The sequence below is a fragment of the Alosa sapidissima genome, chromosome 11, assembly GCF_018492685.1.
Source record: "Alosa sapidissima isolate fAloSap1 chromosome 11, fAloSap1.pri, whole genome shotgun sequence".
Taxonomy (NCBI): Eukaryota; Metazoa; Chordata; class Actinopteri; order Clupeiformes; family Clupeidae; genus Alosa; species Alosa sapidissima.
The window spans coordinates 11,885,941-11,905,290 of record NC_055967.1 but is presented as its reverse complement, the minus strand read 5'-3'; the positions used below and the strand labels follow the sequence as shown (position 1 = coordinate 11,905,290).

General features: G+C 42.6%; 1 protein-coding gene across 2 annotated transcripts; it reads left to right on the top strand.

Annotated features, from left to right (window-relative positions):
• Positions 1-317: 317 nt before the first annotated feature.
• On the top strand, positions 318-17,256 carry syt12 (synaptotagmin XII). Of its 2 annotated transcripts, none has more exons than XM_042109094.1 (8): positions 318-668; positions 6,437-6,494; positions 6,996-7,189; positions 7,680-8,072; positions 9,103-9,318; positions 10,093-10,213; positions 14,138-14,271; positions 15,642-17,256. In XM_042109094.1, exons 2-8 carry the CDS (start codon positions 6,449-6,451, stop codon positions 15,813-15,815), a joined length of 1,278 nt encoding a protein of 425 aa, XP_041965028.1. In that variant the 5' UTR covers positions 318-668; positions 6,437-6,448; the 3' UTR covers positions 15,816-17,256. The 2 variants fall into 2 exon arrangements, with proteins under 2 accessions (XP_041965028.1, XP_041965027.1); XM_042109093.1 differs by having other exon boundaries at positions 6,433-6,494.
• The last annotated feature ends 2,094 nt before the right edge of the window (positions 17,257-19,350 follow it).

Sequence of the window (19,350 nt, the reverse complement as noted above, 5' to 3'; positions counted from 1 at the left end):
GCATGGAAAAAGAAAAACTGTTAGATAAACAAAAGGAGTGTTTGGTTGTTTGTCTTTTTTGATACAAGCCTCCAATGCAGGCACAAGAAAGGCAATGGCCATAAAAACGAGACCACGGTTGCATTATTCTGTGGACAGCCCTATGAATAGGCCATTATGGCTAAGAACCTTTGGCCACCGCTCTATTCATCCGCATCGAAGGGATAAGCCATGGCGCACATAACAAACGTGCACCGTATGTTCCCATTGCATAAGGAAAATAAGGTTTGGGGAAAGCCTTTGTATTGAGCGCTCCGGCGTATTCTGGTCAAGTGCTGGAAGTTGCATTGCAGGGGTGGGACTTCTGCAGTCGGGAGGAGCGCTCCAAGAGAGATGCTCTCAGCAACGGTCTCCACAGGACCTCGCATCGCACACAGTTTACATGGAGGTAGCGGCTTGTATACGCATCTGATACGACTGCTGCACGAAATAGCAAATGGACTGACAACGGCACAGGCATTCCCTATTGATTTTGTGCTCCGACAGAGAAATCCACTGGACGGGTAGCCCATCGTTTCCCGCGTAGAGAAGTGCCTGTGCGTTTCATGGATAACGGCGAGTGAGCTGAAGAAGGGAGAGTGGTGGAGTTTCTCCCCTTTCTCACTGCACCAAAACAAAACTCATTCAAGGTAAGTAAGAGTAACCTGTCTTGAGTAACCAGTTTGCCTGTCTTTTCATGAAGGAGTGTTTTTTTATTATTATTATTATTATTATTATATATTGTGAAGGTACCCCAGGAATCTATGAAGTGTTCTCTGCGTGTCGCGTTATGCAGGCAGTTCCTGCACCGTGTTTGTGTTTGGCAGTCATGGTGGATTGGGGTGATTCCACCTATAATGACATTAATTTATGCATAGAGCATTATTCCTTCACACTTGTTTCAGTAGCCTAAGTTTATAAATTACAGAATATCATATACAAGTCATCGAATCTCCATGCAACAATTGACCGGGAAATTGATTTGCACTTTCCACAAATGCAGCTGGTTATTAAAATATAAGTAAATGGTTCTGAAGTTACTGTACTGAGCGCCGCAGATACATATCTGAATGTATGTATCAGCTAGTTCCTTGAGAGACTTGAGATTTGTGTTGAATTCCGTATAAACAGGCCAAAGTTCACTTTATATCAATTAATTAGCCGCGTGCCTCACAAACCTTAAAGCAACACCCTCAGAGTGAGTGACTTCTCTTGTTCATCAAATGAGAAGTTGTGAGATGAAAAGAGTGTATGGCATAAAATAGCTATAGGGTGAGAAACTATAAAAGCACCATATGTCCAGTGGGTTATCCCTCGCCATGACAACCACCTGAGATTCGTGGACTCCTGCCTACTTACGTCAGAACATCCCACACAGGCCTAACAAATTAAATGATCTGTCAGGACTTAGGTGCAATACACCTACACACATAATGTTTTTGTTGTTTACCTGGGCTTGGTTTAGATGGTATTCACTGTCAATTAGATGCCTCTGATGTATTTGTCTCTTCATTGGAGAGAGTAATTCCCTGATGTGTTTACTTAGGAATAAGATGTTATGATGCACTTCTATAGCCTATCATTTAAGACCTGATCATTTCAAATGATCCCAAAGGACTATCAACATGATGACATGTCTGAGATGTCAGCTTTGAATCTACTGTAAGACATGGTTACCCATGCACTAAAATCCCTCCACCTTCCTTATAGCTGTTCCTCTCTACATATCTCACTATAGCTCCCTTATATTATCAGTCCAATAGTAAGATTCTCAAAGTCCTTTACAGACAGTAGTTTGGGCCTATAGGAATAGGCTAGGCTACTCCCTTTGGTCCATTAATTTAATTTCCACACACTAGCTCAGAGCTAAGTACCAATGCTGTCTCTAAGAAAGCCAAAGGACTAGGTCTCCTCACTTCTATTCCCCCAGGCAACAGTGCACTCACTTGGATTGAGTGACTGAGAAAGCCCAGTGATGTAAATCAGCAGGGAGCAAATCCCGAGGCTGGTTATCAGTTTCTTTTCCAAGAAGTAACCGTGTGAAAATAGAAACAAGAAACATAAAGCAAAGCAGAGTGGGCATGTCGGGGATGAGATGATGTTGTTTTTCCTTCTTAAGTATGATTGATCGGCCCGCTGATTCACAATCGAGTGGGCGGCCGCAACTTAAAGATTCCATCTTCTCTCTCTCTCTCTCTCTCTCTCTCTCTCTCTCTCTCTCTCTCTCTCTCTCTCTCTCTCTCTCTCTTTCTCTCTCTCTCGTGCCTCTCTCTCACACTGTGGTCTGTCTGATGGACTGTTTCTCAATTCCCTGACTCCACCACTGCCCCCCATCTCTCCCCCCTCCCCTCACCTGCCCGCCACGGTGGTGCAGCAGCACGCCTCTCTGGCTTTAGTTAAGCACCAGCAGGAAGGTGCCGTCCGAAACAGGGCTGGCAGCCTGGCTCCGTCCGCGGTGACTGGCACAGATGGACCCTCCGGCAGGGTGCCACCGGTCCTTGGCGCTTCTCGAAAAAAGCCCCCCTGCTATGTGGTGACGATGCAGTTAATTTTATTATGACTCATTGCGCGAGATTAAAAGCAAAGTTGATTTATTAGGACTTGCTGAGCCGTGCGGGGAGAAGCTGACGGTGCACACTTGGGCTGGCGCTCCCACTCTCTCTCCCCTCGCGCAGCAGTGCAACGCCCATTATTATTGATCACTGGTGCTTTAGCGTGAGGGACCAATAAAGGGAAGTACACATTTTCATTTTTCCTCGGCAGAGGCAGCACGCTGGGGGTTTTCCCCCGCTCACCTGCTCCTCTGCTGCCTCTCACTCTCTGGCTTCTCTCGTTCAATTCCTCCTCCTGCTTTACTCTCCCTCTCTCTTTGTCAGTCCGGGGGAGGGGGGCGGGGATCCACAAATATTGTCTACGATGGCTGAGATCTGTCTTGTCCACTTTGTCTCCCGTGTACCCCACGGCCTCTGTCTCAACTCAGCCTCTCTTCCAAGTCCAAGTCTGTTTACATACACTCTGGCTGGCGCTATGGTTACAGCTAAAGACACAGTGATTCAGTGCCAATGCCTCTTCTCCATGTGGGCTGAGCCAAAGCACATTTATGGTTCATCGTGACAGATTGATTTTTAAATTCTTTTATTCATAGTCTATTAATCAGTCAATGAAAAATGACTCTCAACAGTACAATTCATGTACCACTTATATCACATTCATTCATGTGATGTAAGTGGTAACTAATTGTATTGAAGCAGTATGGCTGGATGAGAGTACTTCCAATCAGATGTAATAATCAAGAGCTGTTTATTGATGCAGCTCAGTGACTGGAAATATCTGCAGCCAAGCAATTACAAATCATACCGGTACTAACAGTGCCTTATTAACAGTTAACCAGACTGTCTGAGTCTGTTTACTGATGCTCCCCTCTAATAAACCTACTGAATAAATAACAGCAGCATAGAAACCTTTTCACAGACTCAGCCAAGGGTGGCAAATAACACCACCATTGTTTTTCAAAGCCCCTGACTGAGCCATGTTAAAATATAGTGAGACACCTGAGCAGCAAGCACATACACAACTCCCTCTGGACTATGGAGCGTGCGTGGCGCTGTGGGTTCCTGAGTAGTTGTTAAACACTGCTAAATGTTGAGAGAAAAGAGGAGGAGTGAGAGGGAATAGGAGAGAGAGAGAGAGCTGACTGTGATGGTGGGTGAAGATGGCAGTCTCTTCTCCAGGTGTTTCATTTTTGGCAGAAAGACAGGGAAAGTGTGTGTGTGTGTGTGTGTGTGTGTGTGTGTGTGTGTGTGTGGGGGGGTGGGGGGGGTGGGGGGGCGAGTGCTGTCAAATGTAAGCTTGTCGACTTGGCACCAGGGCTTCCCTAATGGCCACTCGGCTGCTGACACACACACACACACACACACACACACACCCTCCACACTGCAGCAGCATTTAATCTGGCCACCTCACTCAAGTTTACTCAGCAGCTCTCTGTGAGTGTGTTGTGTTTGGGTCCCCGCTTCCTCCATATCATTAGTGTAATGTGGCTGTTTTCTCCTGAAGCCTCCACACCAGCGTGGGGATGCAGGGAGCCGCGGCAGCAGGGGCACTGGGTGGGGGTATGACTCATACTCAAGACTCTCTCTCTCTCTCTCTCTCCCTCTTGCTTATCTGTCTGCTCTTAGTCAGAAGGAGACATTACAGATTTAGAAGCGGCATGTTATGAAAGCTTCTGCCAAGTCTTCCCTGGAACAGGCAGGCTGTTTTGGTTCCCTCTGTTTTTTCTCCACCACTGGAAAATTCAGTCTTTTCTTTGTAGCTATTCATGGTGGGGACAATTAAACATTAAAAGCTTTTTGCCCCATATTTACAAAAAATAATATGGCAATGGATTACAGACTCACCCACACAGACTGCTGAATATAGTTTGGAAAGCTACTGCCTTTTCCTTCCACAGATGTGTCCTGAAGCATAAAGGATGTGTTGCTGGGGGAACTAAGTGCCATATGTGGGTATGTGCTAATTAAATGTGTGAGGTAGAATGTGACAAGAGTTCTATTTCCATATGCAAGAGAGTTCAGCGTTAACAAGACAGTTGCTTCTCACCTCTTATGTCTTACCGTATTTTCCGGACTATAAGTCGCCCCGGAGTATAAGTCGCATTAGTCAAAAAATGCGTCATGAACAGGAAAAAAACATATATAAGTCGCACTGGACTATAAGTCACATTTATTTAGAAATGTATTTCACAAAAGCCAAAACCAAAAACAGAGACTATGTAACTGGAATATTGAGGCCAAAAAGATTAATGTTAATGAAGACGAAGGAGTGAAGGCAGCCAAGAGGAGGGCCGGAAGGTCTAATTGTAAAGCAAAAGATTCACTGAAAGAAAATGTCATGTGGTACACCAAGATTTAGCTAAAATGTGGAGAATACAATGCAATCAAGCATTTTGGGCAATGTGGAGTCACAAGCTGGCAGCAGATTAAATGGTCATGAGAGAGAAAAGATGGTTTTAAAAGGACGTGACCGAAGCAAGCCAGGCAGAGACCTATAGGCCCGAAGGTAATTGTAAAGCAATTTACAAAAGATTCACTGAACAAAAATGCTGATATAGTACATGAAAATTTAGCTAAAAATGTGGAGAATGCAATGCAGTCAAGCATTTTGGGCAATGTGGAGTGAGAAGCCGGCAGCAGATTAAATGCCCACGAGAGAGAAAAAGATCAGCAAGCAGGTGATATTTAGAAATTTATTTCACAAAATCCAAGACCAAGAACAGACAGATGTAACTGGACACATAGAGGCCAAAAATATTGAGAATGTTAATGAAGATGAAGGAGTGAATAGCGAGAGGCAAGCCGAAGGCTGCTGACGAGTGCCCACGCTAATTGTAAAGCAATTTACAAAAGATTCACTGAACAAAAATGCTGATGTGGTACATGAAAATTTAGCTAAAAATGTGGAGAATGCAATGCAAGCAAGCATTTTGGACGATATATTGGCACAAGCTGGCAGCAGAAGAAATACTCGACTGGCCACCTCCGAGAGAGCGAGAGAAAAAAATATGAGCATTTAAAACCAGGGCCTAAATTTCAGCGGGTATTGCGCACAAGTTATTTAGTATTGAGCATAATAATAAAAGTCCCACAACTCCATCATAATGAGAGAAATTCCCACACATGTTACAGCGCTGTCTGATAACATTAATCCAATAATGGAGAGACCTGAAAGCGTGACTATTGACTGGACGGACCAACTCTGACTTCAATTGAACCCCATGCACACACACGCGCGCAGGACCACTTTGCGGGTGCCTCTCTCTCTCCCTCTCTCTCACTGCTGAAGTCAAATTATAGCCTAGGTGCTACAACATGGCTTGTACTGTTTGATATTGCTAAATATCGGGACTGATGACCACTGAAATTTGTGGGGTATTTGATGGTTCATGTATAAAGTGTCGGGATTTCCATCCGCTAATTGCGAGATAAGGCATCCACTTTCATTTATTCATGGGACGTGTTGTGTTGAAATGGAAACCTTATTCCATATAGCCAAAGAAGTCTACGATAGCCTAAATTTAGATTATATTTGTCCGAACCTGAGGCCCGGCTATAAATAGAATCCCGGCCATAATTTAGGTATGCACGTAGGCATAGCTACCACTAATCTCTGACTGAAAGTGCACATAACTTGTGCATTTGAGAGCGCTCTCTCGCGGCTAGACTGTAATGTTTCATGTAGGGTTCATGTCAGTTAATATGAATTAACATTTAAAAACATGTTCAATTATACATATTTTTTCATTTATAAGTCGCACCTGACTATAAGTCGCAGGGCCAGCAAAACTATGAAAAAAAGTGCGACTTATAGTCCGGAAAATACGGTATATCATATCTCACGGCTTCTTCCTGTTCCAAGGTAGGCGTCTGCAAGCATGTCCTCAGCCCAGGGACGGGACATATCTGACTATCATATGAGCGGTAAGTGACAAGAGCTTCATCTCTCCTGTATGCCAGGCACCCTGTTTAATTCTGTATTCTCTCTATACCACAGACTACTGTCCCATTACCCTTTAATGCCTAATAGAGGCATTTGGTGTCTTTGTCCAGTGATTCTGACACGTCTTGTAATTGCAGTATAAGAAAAAAGAAGGGGTGGGGGTGACATTTAAGTCCTCTATTATTATTGCTATGATGTAACTAAGATGAGAGGAATCAGGCAGCATTTAATTCCCCAGTTGCAAACTAGTCTGTGGCACTATTTATAAAATGTTCTCAGCAAAAAAACACATATTTGATTTGTTCTAATACAGTTCACCTGTCTTCACAATGTCTAACATAGTCCAAACAAAAACCCTACTCCCTATGAAGAGGATTTGAAATAACCTCAGAATAACCACAGAATGGCCTCTGCTGAGCGGGCAGATTGTTGACAGGAGTGAGAGGTTGATGCCAGATCCTGCTCTGCCCTCTCTCTCACAGTGGTCCGTGACCCTTCTGGCTGGGAGGCGGGGATCTACGCGATCGGCTTCCTGGTGTTGCTGGGGGTGGTGGGTCTCAACCTGTGGAAGCTGTGGAAGTCCGGCTCCTTCCCTGCCCCTTCGCCTTACCCCAACTTTGACTACCGTTACCTGCAGGAGAAATATGGCACGTCCTTCTCTGAGGTCCGGCAAAAGGTAATGGAGACATTCACTGTACAACATGTAGGCAGCGTTGATGGGCAAAGTGCAAAGACCTAAATCTACCTAAAGCTAATTTAATAACAAGGCAAAATCAATTGGCTAATTTAACACCATGGGTAAGACCTTCTGCTCAATGCTCCCACATGCTACAAGATAGCTGAAGTTCACATACTGTATGAGAACTTTGCTTGTTGACAGACTTTAGACTTTACCCGCCTTTTAAATTAGGGCTTGAGGTAGGGCCTGGGCCCAAAACATCAAATGTGTTAAAAAGATGCATAGTTCTCAACAGAAATCAATAAGCAAGTATGAAAGTATAAAGCATAGAATATAAAGCATAAGTATAAAGCATAGAATATAAAGCATACGTATAAAGCATAGAATATAAAGCATACGTATAAAGCATAGAATATAAAGCCTAAAGGATGGAAGTGTTTACCTTTTTCTCTATGGTTATTGCATGGCACCTGCTTTGCTTTTACAGCGAGCAGCAGCCAATCACCGGAGGGAGTCAGCGTCACTGTCGGTGAGCCGCAAGCCCAGCCTGCAGCTGGGCGACACGCCGGACGGCCTGCGGGACGGCCTGAGGGACCTGGGCACGCTGGAGCTGATGGGCCGCGACCTGGACCCGGCGCAGCTGCACCGCTCGCTCTCCACCGACTCGCTCTGCTCCGTCTCGTCCATCGGCAACAACTTCGGCCACGACTTCACGGTGGGCCAGCTGGAGGTGACACTGGAGTTCGACGGCCGCTCCAGCGCCCTGCACCTCTATCTGCACCAGGGCAAGGACCTGATGGAGAAGGAGGAGGAGAACTTCCCTGGCTGCTTCATCCGCATCACGCTGCTGCCCGAGGAGCTCAACGTGGGCGTCAGCAAGGTGAGGAGAGGAGAGCACAACAGACTCATCCACACGGAGAGATAAGAGAAAAGCGCTGAGATTCCTGTCGGTTCTTTGTATTCCTTTAGTTTCGGTCTGCCCCCCCGTCTCTCTGTGCCTTTCATCATCTCTGTCATTATTTTACTCATTTCATTCTCAGCAGGCCTCATGCACTCTCTTTCCCTCCCTATTTATTGCTCCGTTTTGCTCTCTCTCTCTCTCTCTCTCTCTCTCTCTCTCTTTCTCTCTCTGTTCCCCCCCCCCATTCATTCACACTGCATTATTCAACACATCCGATAGACTGCCTGTCACACACATCATGATAATGACCAGAATGTCGGGGCTGTATCAGTGTTGCACAAGCAGGATAATAATGGCGCATGGGCTACTGTCCCTGGAGTCGGGGGGATGCTAGGGAGGTAGAGGAAATTGCTGAGCTCAGCTCAGCTACCCCAACCATTCTCCCCCACCACATACACACACACGCACACACACACACATACACACACACTCCCACACACCCCACCCATCAAAGCCTAGCAGAGTGGGTCCACAGGGGAAGCTCATCGGCAGTGCCCCCCCCCCCCCCCCCCCCCCGCAGGTGGAGAACCAGTCTTGCAATTTGGTTTTCAGCGCCCCGGTAACATCTTGCGAGCATCATGAAACATTACCTGGTCAGTAGATATGGCTCTGTGGAGATTGTCTTCGCCTGTTACTAGTCCTTTGGGTCCAAAACAAATGCACATGTACCAGTGTCCGGAGGAAGGGCTCAAGCTGTGAGAAGTACGGCAAGGTAAAATATAAATACTCTGTGACTCTAGGGGGAGCCCTAGAACCTGAAACTGCATTGGATGCCTTTAACATGTGTGTATTACAGTATAGGCAGTATTACTATACATCATGCCATAGACATCAACCAAGTATAGATTTCATTAGTTATGGTCAGTTGGTCAGGCAGTCAGGAGGGGATGCCTTGAGTCTCAAAGATCAGTCTCTTCCATGCTCACTCCTCAATCTTTTTTTATCTCAGGTCCAGGCAAATGCGTTCACGGTCATGTTTGATGACCACTTCTCCATACCGTTGGTGGCAGCTGCGCTGGACGAGTACAGCCTGCGCTTCTCGGCGTTTGGCATCGATGCCGACGAGAGGAACATCAGTGCCGGGGTGGCTGAGCTGAAACTGTCCGACCTGGACCTCTCCATCCGCCCTTTCAACGCCTGGCTCTACCTGCAGGACCTGAACAAGGTGGTCATGACCATAAGCTCAACTGTATGATCATCAGGGAACATCTTGTCAAAGTTTAATATAATGATATCATGCTTGCATATACATTACGTATAGGCTACGTATACTTCATGTGCCTGTGAGATAAACCAATCCGTATATCATAAAAGATGATTCCCTTCAATAATCCTAAAATCATACTACCTAAAGCTCAAAACAAAAGGCCATGACAGTGCCAGAGGCACATGGTAGCGTACTTTTCAGTACTTGGAATCTTGTTGTTTCTTTGATGCATGCCTCCCCTGTGTAATCCCCACTATCAAATATTTACAGTACAACATTGTTCCTTTAAATACATAAATGATATTAGCATTATCAACAATACAATCAGTCTGAACTTTTTTACTCAAAGATCAATAACCATGACATTTGCAAACAGATATTTATTTTGTATTTTTTTATTAAATCCTTTATTTAATCAGGGTAGTCACATAAGACAGAGATCTCTTTTCCAAGTGAGCCCTGTTTAGCTCTTTTTGCTCTTGTTGCAAAATCTGATTTAAAACAATTACATAACATTCTGTACACAACAATTGCACAAATAGAGAGGCAAAAAGCACAGGTATCATCTGTGACCAAGACTCTGTGAGCTCTAATCATAACATCAGCACCACCTGTTGGACACTGTACTGTAGTTGCCAGATTGATCTATTAGCCACATCTCAAACAGCATGAAATAGCAACAGTGTTTCATGGGTTCTGCTCCTTACAGTGTTGTGTTCTTGTTCCCTGCAGGCTGTCGATGCCGTTGGGGAAATTTTGCTGTCACTCAGCTACTTGCCCACAGCAGAGCGGCTCACAGTGGTTGTGGCTAAAGCAAAGAACCTAGCATGGACCAATGGCAAGACCACAGCAGGTGATTCGAGCGGTTATCAAATAACAGTGAACAAAATAAATACATGTACAGTAGTCACACTGTGTCAGCAAAAAGTTTATGCTACCCTAATCAGTGCTCTCCTGTTGGAAGGACTACAGGAGAGCACTGATTAGGGTAGCCTGAGAATTCTTGCTGACACAGTGTGACTTAGCAGAGACTTTCTAATGAGGAGACAAAGCACTCAAAGAATCCTCCATAGAAATGCATAGTATTAGTTTGTAAATTGGATGCCTCCCCATTCACTTGAATAGGAAAATAGCTGCCCGATAATTGTGCAAGGTGCGTTTTCAAGACGGCTGTCGAGTCGGGGACCATAGACTGTATACAGTCTGTAGGGGGGCTTGCCTATCCGGTTGTTAAGTCCGATGTTACGGGACCACCAGCTTTTTCGTCAAAAAACGTTTAGTAGCGCAACCAGACAGTTTTTGCAACTTGTAAACCTTGTCAACATCACCTCCGTTTTAATAAAACAAAAAATTGATTAACTTTAACAGAGTAATTACTGTAGCTGTGCAGCCTAATAACCGAATAAGGACTTTGGACTAAGGATAAAGACTTTTTAAATGTTCATTAATCTGCCGATTATTTTCTCGATTAATTGATTAGTTTGATATTGATATTGTATTGATATTGTAGATATTGTTTGATCGATAAAATGCCAGAAAATAGTGACAAAAGCTCAAGATTATGTCTTCAAATGCCTTGTTTTGTCCAGACAGCAAAGATATTTACCTCACTGTCATAGAGGAGTGAGTAAAGCTGAAAATATTAAAGTTTAAGAAGCTATGACAATGACAAACTGATTAATTGATTATAAATATTGGTGGCGATTCATTTAATTGTCAACAACTAATCAATTAATCGCTGCAGCCCTAATTGATTAATACAGCTATGTGAGCCTATTAGTTCTGTATTAGTTCAGTGTAAGCATCAAATGAAGAACCATCAACTGGGACGGTTCTAGCCTACTATAATAAGATGGGCTGGGGTGGGCAACATGAGTCAAACCCGCAACTCACGGCACCTCAGATTGGGAGTGAAACGTGCTAGCAATCGAGCTGAAACCCCAGGGTGCTAGTTCTCTCACTAGCACATCTCTGAAGGCATTGGGAGGGGGGTGAAGGCATTCACAATTTCTCAAAGTCAAGGATGGGTCCTTCAAAGCCGACATTACGTCATCAAATCTCGCCAAGCACTGTTTCAATGGCAAGGGTGCTTTAAAATTCTATCAAGTAATGAGTCCTTCATTCTGAAATGTTCTGAGAATTTTCGAGGATGCATGCGTGTATCCTCTGCGTGCTTGGAACACCCACAATCCTGTGCGCACATGATTTTTAATAATGCACCTGCAGCTTCCTGCACACTCGCTAGTCTGTTCCATTGTGTGTTTTCCGAATGCTAAGAAGAAGCCTTGCCTCGTCTAGGATAGGATTTGACTTCGCATGGCTCGTTCTACCAAGCACGATCCTTGACTTTGAGAAACGGTCATTGTGTCACCAAGAATTCTCAGGCTACCCTAATCAGTGCTCTCCTGTTGTCGGTACAGAATTCTTTCTGACACATTGTGACTTAAGCCATATCCACAGGTAGCCAGGTAAAAACAGGGTTTTTTCCTCCTTTGGGTCTGCACACAGATATACTCATGACAGATGTCATACATGGAGGAACAGAGAACACAGACCAACAACAAAAAAATAGAAATACTAAATCTGATGGGTGTCAGGAGGGTTGACTAAAGGCAATAGGCCTACGGGATCTTGTTAAGGTGGACTTACAAAAAAACACCAGATCATAACAACATCAGCAATTGTAACTAATTTTCAAAAATTTCTATAGACAGTTTCTAGAGTAGGCCTGAACACAGAATTTATCAAATTAAATAGTTGAACACAGGTAACCCCTTTGACATAATTTCATGGAGCGCTGAAATGTATGCTCTATTTATGACCATTTCTGTACTGTGAAACTCATCAATCATGTTTTGTGGTTTTGAAGTTATTGCAGTGTCATCATAACTATTCCACCTGTGTGTGCATGATTAAAATTCTAAAGTGGAAAATAGTTTAGGCTACAGCACTTAAAGGAGAATTCCGGTGTGATATTGACCTAAAGTGTATCGAAACATGATACCGAGTGTGAACGTATGTCTCATAGCCCATCTCGGCTTGTCCCCTGCACTCCAAAATCTGGCGCTAGTTAGCCGATGCTACCAACATCTTTTTCAGTAGTGGTGCTTCGGCATCGGGCTAGCCATGCAAATAAATCACTGTTTTACACCCATTTACGAGGCTCAATGTATCTCCACACTTCATTGGTAGACTTCCGAGGGCCCTGACATTTAAAACGAGACATTGAGAATTTTGAAAAAGCACTGGTAGTTTACTTACAAGACGATTTATACAGACAGTATCTTCATGAAGTTTAGCGTTTGCAGCCATCTTGAATTTAGTCACGATAAGTCGAGCAACAAGTAAGAATGAACAGCTATGATAAGGGATCAGATTCCAAAAATAATTCAGTGGAAATGCATGGATTCCAGTTGCTGCTACTGGAAGAAACTGGAATCCATGCATTTCCACTGAATTATTTTTGGAATCTGATCCATTATCATACCTGTTCATTCTTACTCGTTGCTCGACTTATCGTGACTAAATTCAAGATGGCTGCAAACGTTAAACTTCGTGAAGATACTGTCTGTATAAATCGTCTTGTAAGTAAACTACCAGTGCTTTTTCAAAGTTCTCAATGTCTCGTTTTAAATGTCAGGGCCCTAGGAAGTCTACCAATGAAGTGTGGAGATACATTGAGCCTCGTAAATGGGTGTAAAACAGTGATTTATTTGCATGGCTAGCCCGATGCCGAAGCACCACTACTGAAAAAGTTGTTGGTAGCATCGGCTAACTAGCGTCAGATTTTGGAGTGCAGGGGACAAGTCGAGATGGGCTATGAGACATACGTTCACACTCGGTATCATGTTTCAATACACTTTAGGTCAAAATCACACCGGAATTCTCCTTTAATCTCCATATAGAAATAAGCGAGTGAAATCTTTTAAAGGTACACTATGCAGATTTAGGTATTGTAGAGCTCCCTCTAGAGTCGCGATATATTTATATTTTACTCTGCTGTTGTAAATAGCAAACTTCTTGTGACTTATCCCCCCTGTACATAATGAAAATGCTTGTGTTGTGGAGGTGAAGGATTAACAATGGGCAAAAACTATCTCCAAAGAGCTATATCTACTGACAAAGTAATGTTTCACGATTCTCGCGAGATTTGTCGGGCCGCCGTTCTTGAAGTTGCAGGGCTGGTTTTCTCGGTAGCGACTATTCGCCTATTCACCTTTACCATCAAATTGGCTTCATAAAGGTGAAAATCTTGGATAGTTTACCTAATTTTTTCTCAAAGTGCAACAGATTGATGCATTTAAACTTTGAAATGTACAAAATTTTCTTCTGGGGCAGCATGCCCCCCGGACCACCTTATATGGGGGTGGGGCATGTGCCCCAGTGCAGTTTTAGGTCTAGTGACACCCTGGGAGCGTAAATCAACTAACATAATTTGATCAATCCCTTCATGGTTCAGGAGAAAAAACATTTAGGTTGTGAAAAAGTCATTGAAAAGTCATGGAAAAGTTTTAAATTTTGACAGTGGAAATAGGTGGGAACCCTGCTAATTGATACCCATCCTCTCGCATATGTGTTCCTGTGACTTGTAGTAAGTCAGGAAGACCCAGGACTGCCTTGATGCATTGACCTGGCCGTCCAGCCCTCTATCCCACATATGCCACACCTGACTAAGCACCGCACACAGCAACCCATTTGTCCTGCAAACTTTCACAGTTTACACAAGCAGATGTTCCTGGGGCAAATCATGAAACTGATATATAATTTCTTTGAATAGACCCCTTTGTGAAGGTATACCTCCTTCAAGATGGCAGGAAGATCAGCAAAAAGAAGACCTCAATAAAGAGAGACGACACAAATCCAATTTTCAATGAAGCCATGATATTCTCTGTGCCTGCCATTGTATTGCAGGTAATAATCATCTGGGAAATTTCATTATTTCATACTTGAAGTGATTTTCTTTAATATTTATGTCTTAAATCTATTATCCATTCAGTCTATAATCCATTCATCATTAGCTGTTTTATAACCACATCCCCTCACAGATTATCTTGCTAATTAGCATTTAAACACAATTGTATTATGTACTGTAAATGCACTGCAGAATGTCAACATTGTAGACAATGCACCCCATATAGTTTACATGTGACATGCTATTTTACACACAAATGATACTAGTAATGTTTACATTATTATTACACACACTGTCACAACAATAACAAATTAATTTACCTGGATTTACAGAACCTGGATTATTTTTTCCCAAAAGCACAAGATAAAAAATGTGTGTGTGTGTGTGTGTGAAGAGTTTGGTACCAATCTCGATTTTGTTGTTTTTTATTTAGTAAGGATAAATCAAATAACAATAACCCTATTACAGTTCCACCAAAATTACTTGGAGAACAGCATTTAAAAAATGATTTATGAAAATGTATTAAAATGGAGGATATATAGTGTTTTTGAACCAAACTCTTCATGTGTACCTTAATGTATGTGAAATCAAACAGAAATCTAAATACACTTCTGATGTTCACCTACAAAAAAGCTGCCATCTTTACCCTTTTAAGGAGATCTGGTGTTTTGCTTTTTTTCCTATGGGAAAATAACAAATATCTGGTGTCTGAATTGCGATCAAAGGGTGGACGATTCGATCCCTGACTGGTATAGGAAAAATTGTGGGTGGGCGGAGTGATTGAACAGCATTCTCCCACATCCATATACACGGATGAGGTGCCCTTGAGCAAGGCACCTAACCTCTAACTACTCCCCGGGCGCCAAGATTAAGGGCTGCCCACTGCTCCGGGTGTGTATGTATGCGCCTAGTGTGCTCACTGCTCTGAGTGTGTGTGTGTGTTTGAATGGATGTACACTATATGTGTGGGTGTGTTGTACACTACCCCCGGATGGGTAAAATGCAGAGAACAAATACCTTGTATATGCAAGTATACTTGGCCAATAAACCTGATTTACATTTACAAATTTACATTTTGAATAATCGCACCTGTTATACGCTCTCACCGGGACGAAGAAGTCTGAAATGCTGACGTTTTGCCCTACACACTTTTGTCATCTGCCTTCAAGTGGATTCTGATTGGTACCTTAAGATGGCAAACTTTGATTTTTGCTACTCCAGAGCTAACTTGCAGTGCAACTTGCAATAGGTAGGTTAGCTTGAATTAGCAACCGGATCTCCTTATATGAGCAAAGATGGAAGCTTTGGGTACCGTTTGTAGACAAACTTCAGAGGTCTATGACTACCTATAACATTTGTGCCTCTACAGGACCTCTCCCTGAGGGTCACTGTGGCTGAGAACACAGATGACGGCCGAGGCGAGAACGTGGGCCACGTGATCATCGGGCCGGAGGCCAGCGGCATGGGCATCACCCACTGGAACCAGATGCTGGCCACACTGAGGAAACCCGTGTCCATGTGGCACCCCATACGGAGGACCTAACCCACAACGCACCACACTGCAGTCCCCCGACACCGACCACCAACCTGCATGGTGCCTAAGTCTCTCAGACCTGTTGGCAAAAGAATGACTTTAGTAAAGGAATCAAAAAAAGAAATGTTTTTTTTTCTCAAGAGGCCTCTTTGCCTTTTGTACAAGCAGACCTTTCTTTATAGGCTGAGTGTGGATTTGGTGTTAAATGAGCCAGCTGATCCCCTCAGAAGGAAAGAAACAGACAGTAGATGTTTTTGGTTGGTTACATGTCTTGTGCTTTTGGGAAAAAATAATCCAGGTTCTGTAAATCCAGGTAAATTAATTTGTTATTGTTGTGACAGGGTGGCCTAATCTTACTAAGCAGGTATAATACGCCAGTAGTGAATATTGCAGTGAAATATTTGTATATGGTAAATGTGAAGCTAACTGCAGTAGCTACTACATCACATTTAAACAAATGTCTGCTGTCTGGTTTTATATGGCCAGTATAGTGTAATGTAATACTTTCTGTATTTATAACACATTTGTTAATTTTCTCCTTATTTGTTATTTATTTATTTGGTGCATTTGATGATTATTATGATTACAAAATATTCACCCGTATTGAACACAAAGAAAAACACAATGCTGAACTTGTATCCAAAAATGCATTTGGTTGCTGTGAGGGTGTGTCTTGTTAGACAGCCATATGTAGCTTTGATTTGTAGCACTTATGATCATATAATGATGGATTAAGCTAATTACTACTTTTATCTATGACTGGGCAAAATGAGTAGATTTCTTGTGACTACAAAATCGACTTTGATGAAGTCCTACCAAAACAGAAAAGGTGAAACAGAGACCATCAGTCACTAATGCTCTGCAATCATTTATTTGTATGACAAATTATTTGTATGCCATTTGTACAGTATGGTTATCATTTAGTATTTTTCTGAGATTACATCTCACATTACACAGTAGTTAGGCAATAATGATTTCTTTCCACTACTGAATGTAAACTAATGATTAGCTGTTACATTTAATGGATCCAATCAGCCCTTATTAACAAAAAGCTGGCCTTATTGTAATTCTGTGTTTCATGTGACATATATTAGCCTATATGGTGGCCAACATGCATCTAATCTAAACATCATCAATGTCAGGTTCCAGTGGACGGTGGATGCAGGTTTCTTGTAGGTTTTGCTGCACTTGCCATTTGAATAATTTATGGTAGTTACTTTTTTGTTTTTTAAAGTGAGCTTTGCCAGATTTATCCATGTGCCAAATCCATTATTATGAAGCAATATTTTCATTTTCAGTATTCTCATGTTTTGTGAGATTGAGACATGAAAACATTTTAAACTGCATGCCAATGTTTACACCTCGTATGCCACCCAGAACATGAAACATTGTGTTGAAATAATTGTTTAAGTAAAAATAAAAAATACTCAATAGACTTTGGGTTTCACAAGCCTGTGTAGGCTACTTGTTATCTGACAGGGGGATTGTTTTCCTAGTGGAACGGTCATTGTATGAACTTGCATTTTTTTCCATGACTCCAGAAGTAGGTCAACTCCACGTCCAAGCAGCCAATGGGAGTCGGGGGTAGAAGGAGGGGGTGGTCCCTGAGTAGTGCTTAAGTACAGCTACAGAATACAGAAACGTCGTCAAGAGATAGACTTGCCTGTGTAGTTGTCATTCTCGAACTGTGCATGTGCATATCGTAAGAGGAAGATGGCAGACAACAGGGAGAAAGCAACCGATCAAATGAAACTATGGAAGCAGAATCGGGGGACTCAGGTTTGTATTGCAACATAAACTTACAATTCAGCTCAGCCTAGCCAGCTAGCTAACGTTGCTAGTGCCTCCTCCGTGCAGGGTATTTGAGGAAATGGGGTAATAGGACCGCCGTCATGCTATCCGGCAAAAGATTCTTTGGACGCCGCTATTTATGGATTTCCGGCTCCCATTGACTTACATTGAACACATGTAAACAAAACGTCAATTATGTGCTCAAACTAACGCCGCTGACTTATGAAAACCACCATTCCACTTTGATACGAAACTACATAATTGTACAACATTTATACAACAAAAATCACAGAATTTGGATCAAGTAATGTGGAGAAATCTTATGCAAAGTGTCAACCCCTAACAATGTGCCCATTGCCCAAATTTATGGTCGACTAATGTCGAATGTCAGAGTAATGACATTGAAAAAGGTACCTTAATGATACACTTTAATTTATAAAGGTACGAAGTATAAAAAGAAAAACACAATTTATCAGATGGATTACCCAAATAATTTGTAACAAAGTACAACATTTATTCGAGGGCACATCATTCCCAGAACTATAATGGATGTTAAATATTCCACAACCACTAGATGGCAGCATGACACAGCAAAGTACACCTACGTGTCGCTGCGACCTGAAGGATGGCGTGGTTGAATATCCACTTCTCCTGCACTTCGGGTCTAATAGCGGGTGAATTGTATGACCACCAGATGACGCCATTTCACTGCACCTCGGGCCTAATAGCTGCTGTAACTTCGTTTAAGTAATAAGCCTCGAGGAGCCGACGGTTACACTTGTTTTAGGGGCGTTGTTAGCCACGCTGCGCAAGCCTGGTAGGCTACAGGAGAAGCCCATAGGCTACAGTCGCGTGTGTTTGTGGTGATTTATTCCATGTATTAACAAAATAATAATGTAACATTAAAGAAATAGCCTACATAGATAAAAAAAAAACTAAATAATTACACCAAAAAAGTAAAAAAGCTTTATCATTGATATATAAGCTTACTGAAAATCAAATATAGGCCTAGCCTACAATTGTGTTCCACAGACAATATGTCCTACAGATAATAACAACAGTAAGAACATAGGCTAACCTAAGTCATGACGACACGAGGGCTTAAGTCTCATGTTGGCCTATGACTACGTAGCCTAGGCTACCAAGCACGTCTGTGTCTGCGACAGTGAAATAGCTCCAATATTAATTGTGTCGCCAATAAATATATGCTAACATGAATCTCATCAGTCACCTATAGATAAGGGTTAGGCTATAACATATGTAGGCTATAATGTAAAAATAGGGTCATATCATATAATGTTGACTTATTAAGATGGGGGAGAGAGCTGGACATATTACACTGAACTAACTGTTCATTGTTGAAAATCAATCAAAAGTTTGTAGTTGATCCGGATGTCATTGGTCGCAAGGACTGTTAATGGGTGTATCCACAATTGGGACCTTGTTACAAGTTGGTCTTTCAGGTGCTAATGCAATCAGTGGCCGTCAGAAAACATGTTAGACAACTGAGGAATGAGATGCCACACATAAAATGTACAGTCAAACAGAACCCACAAACATCAATGGGAATCAACCAAACACTGAAGGGAACCATGTTATTGTCAATCAGCACTCTGCCACGCTAAATCAGACCTTGCTTATGTTTGTGCAGAGCAGAACAGATATTTGTAGATATGGTGCAGGACCTGTTAAGAGAGATTGGCAGCTTAGTCTCCCTCATATTAGTCCCTACGGTGAATGATGTAATAGCATA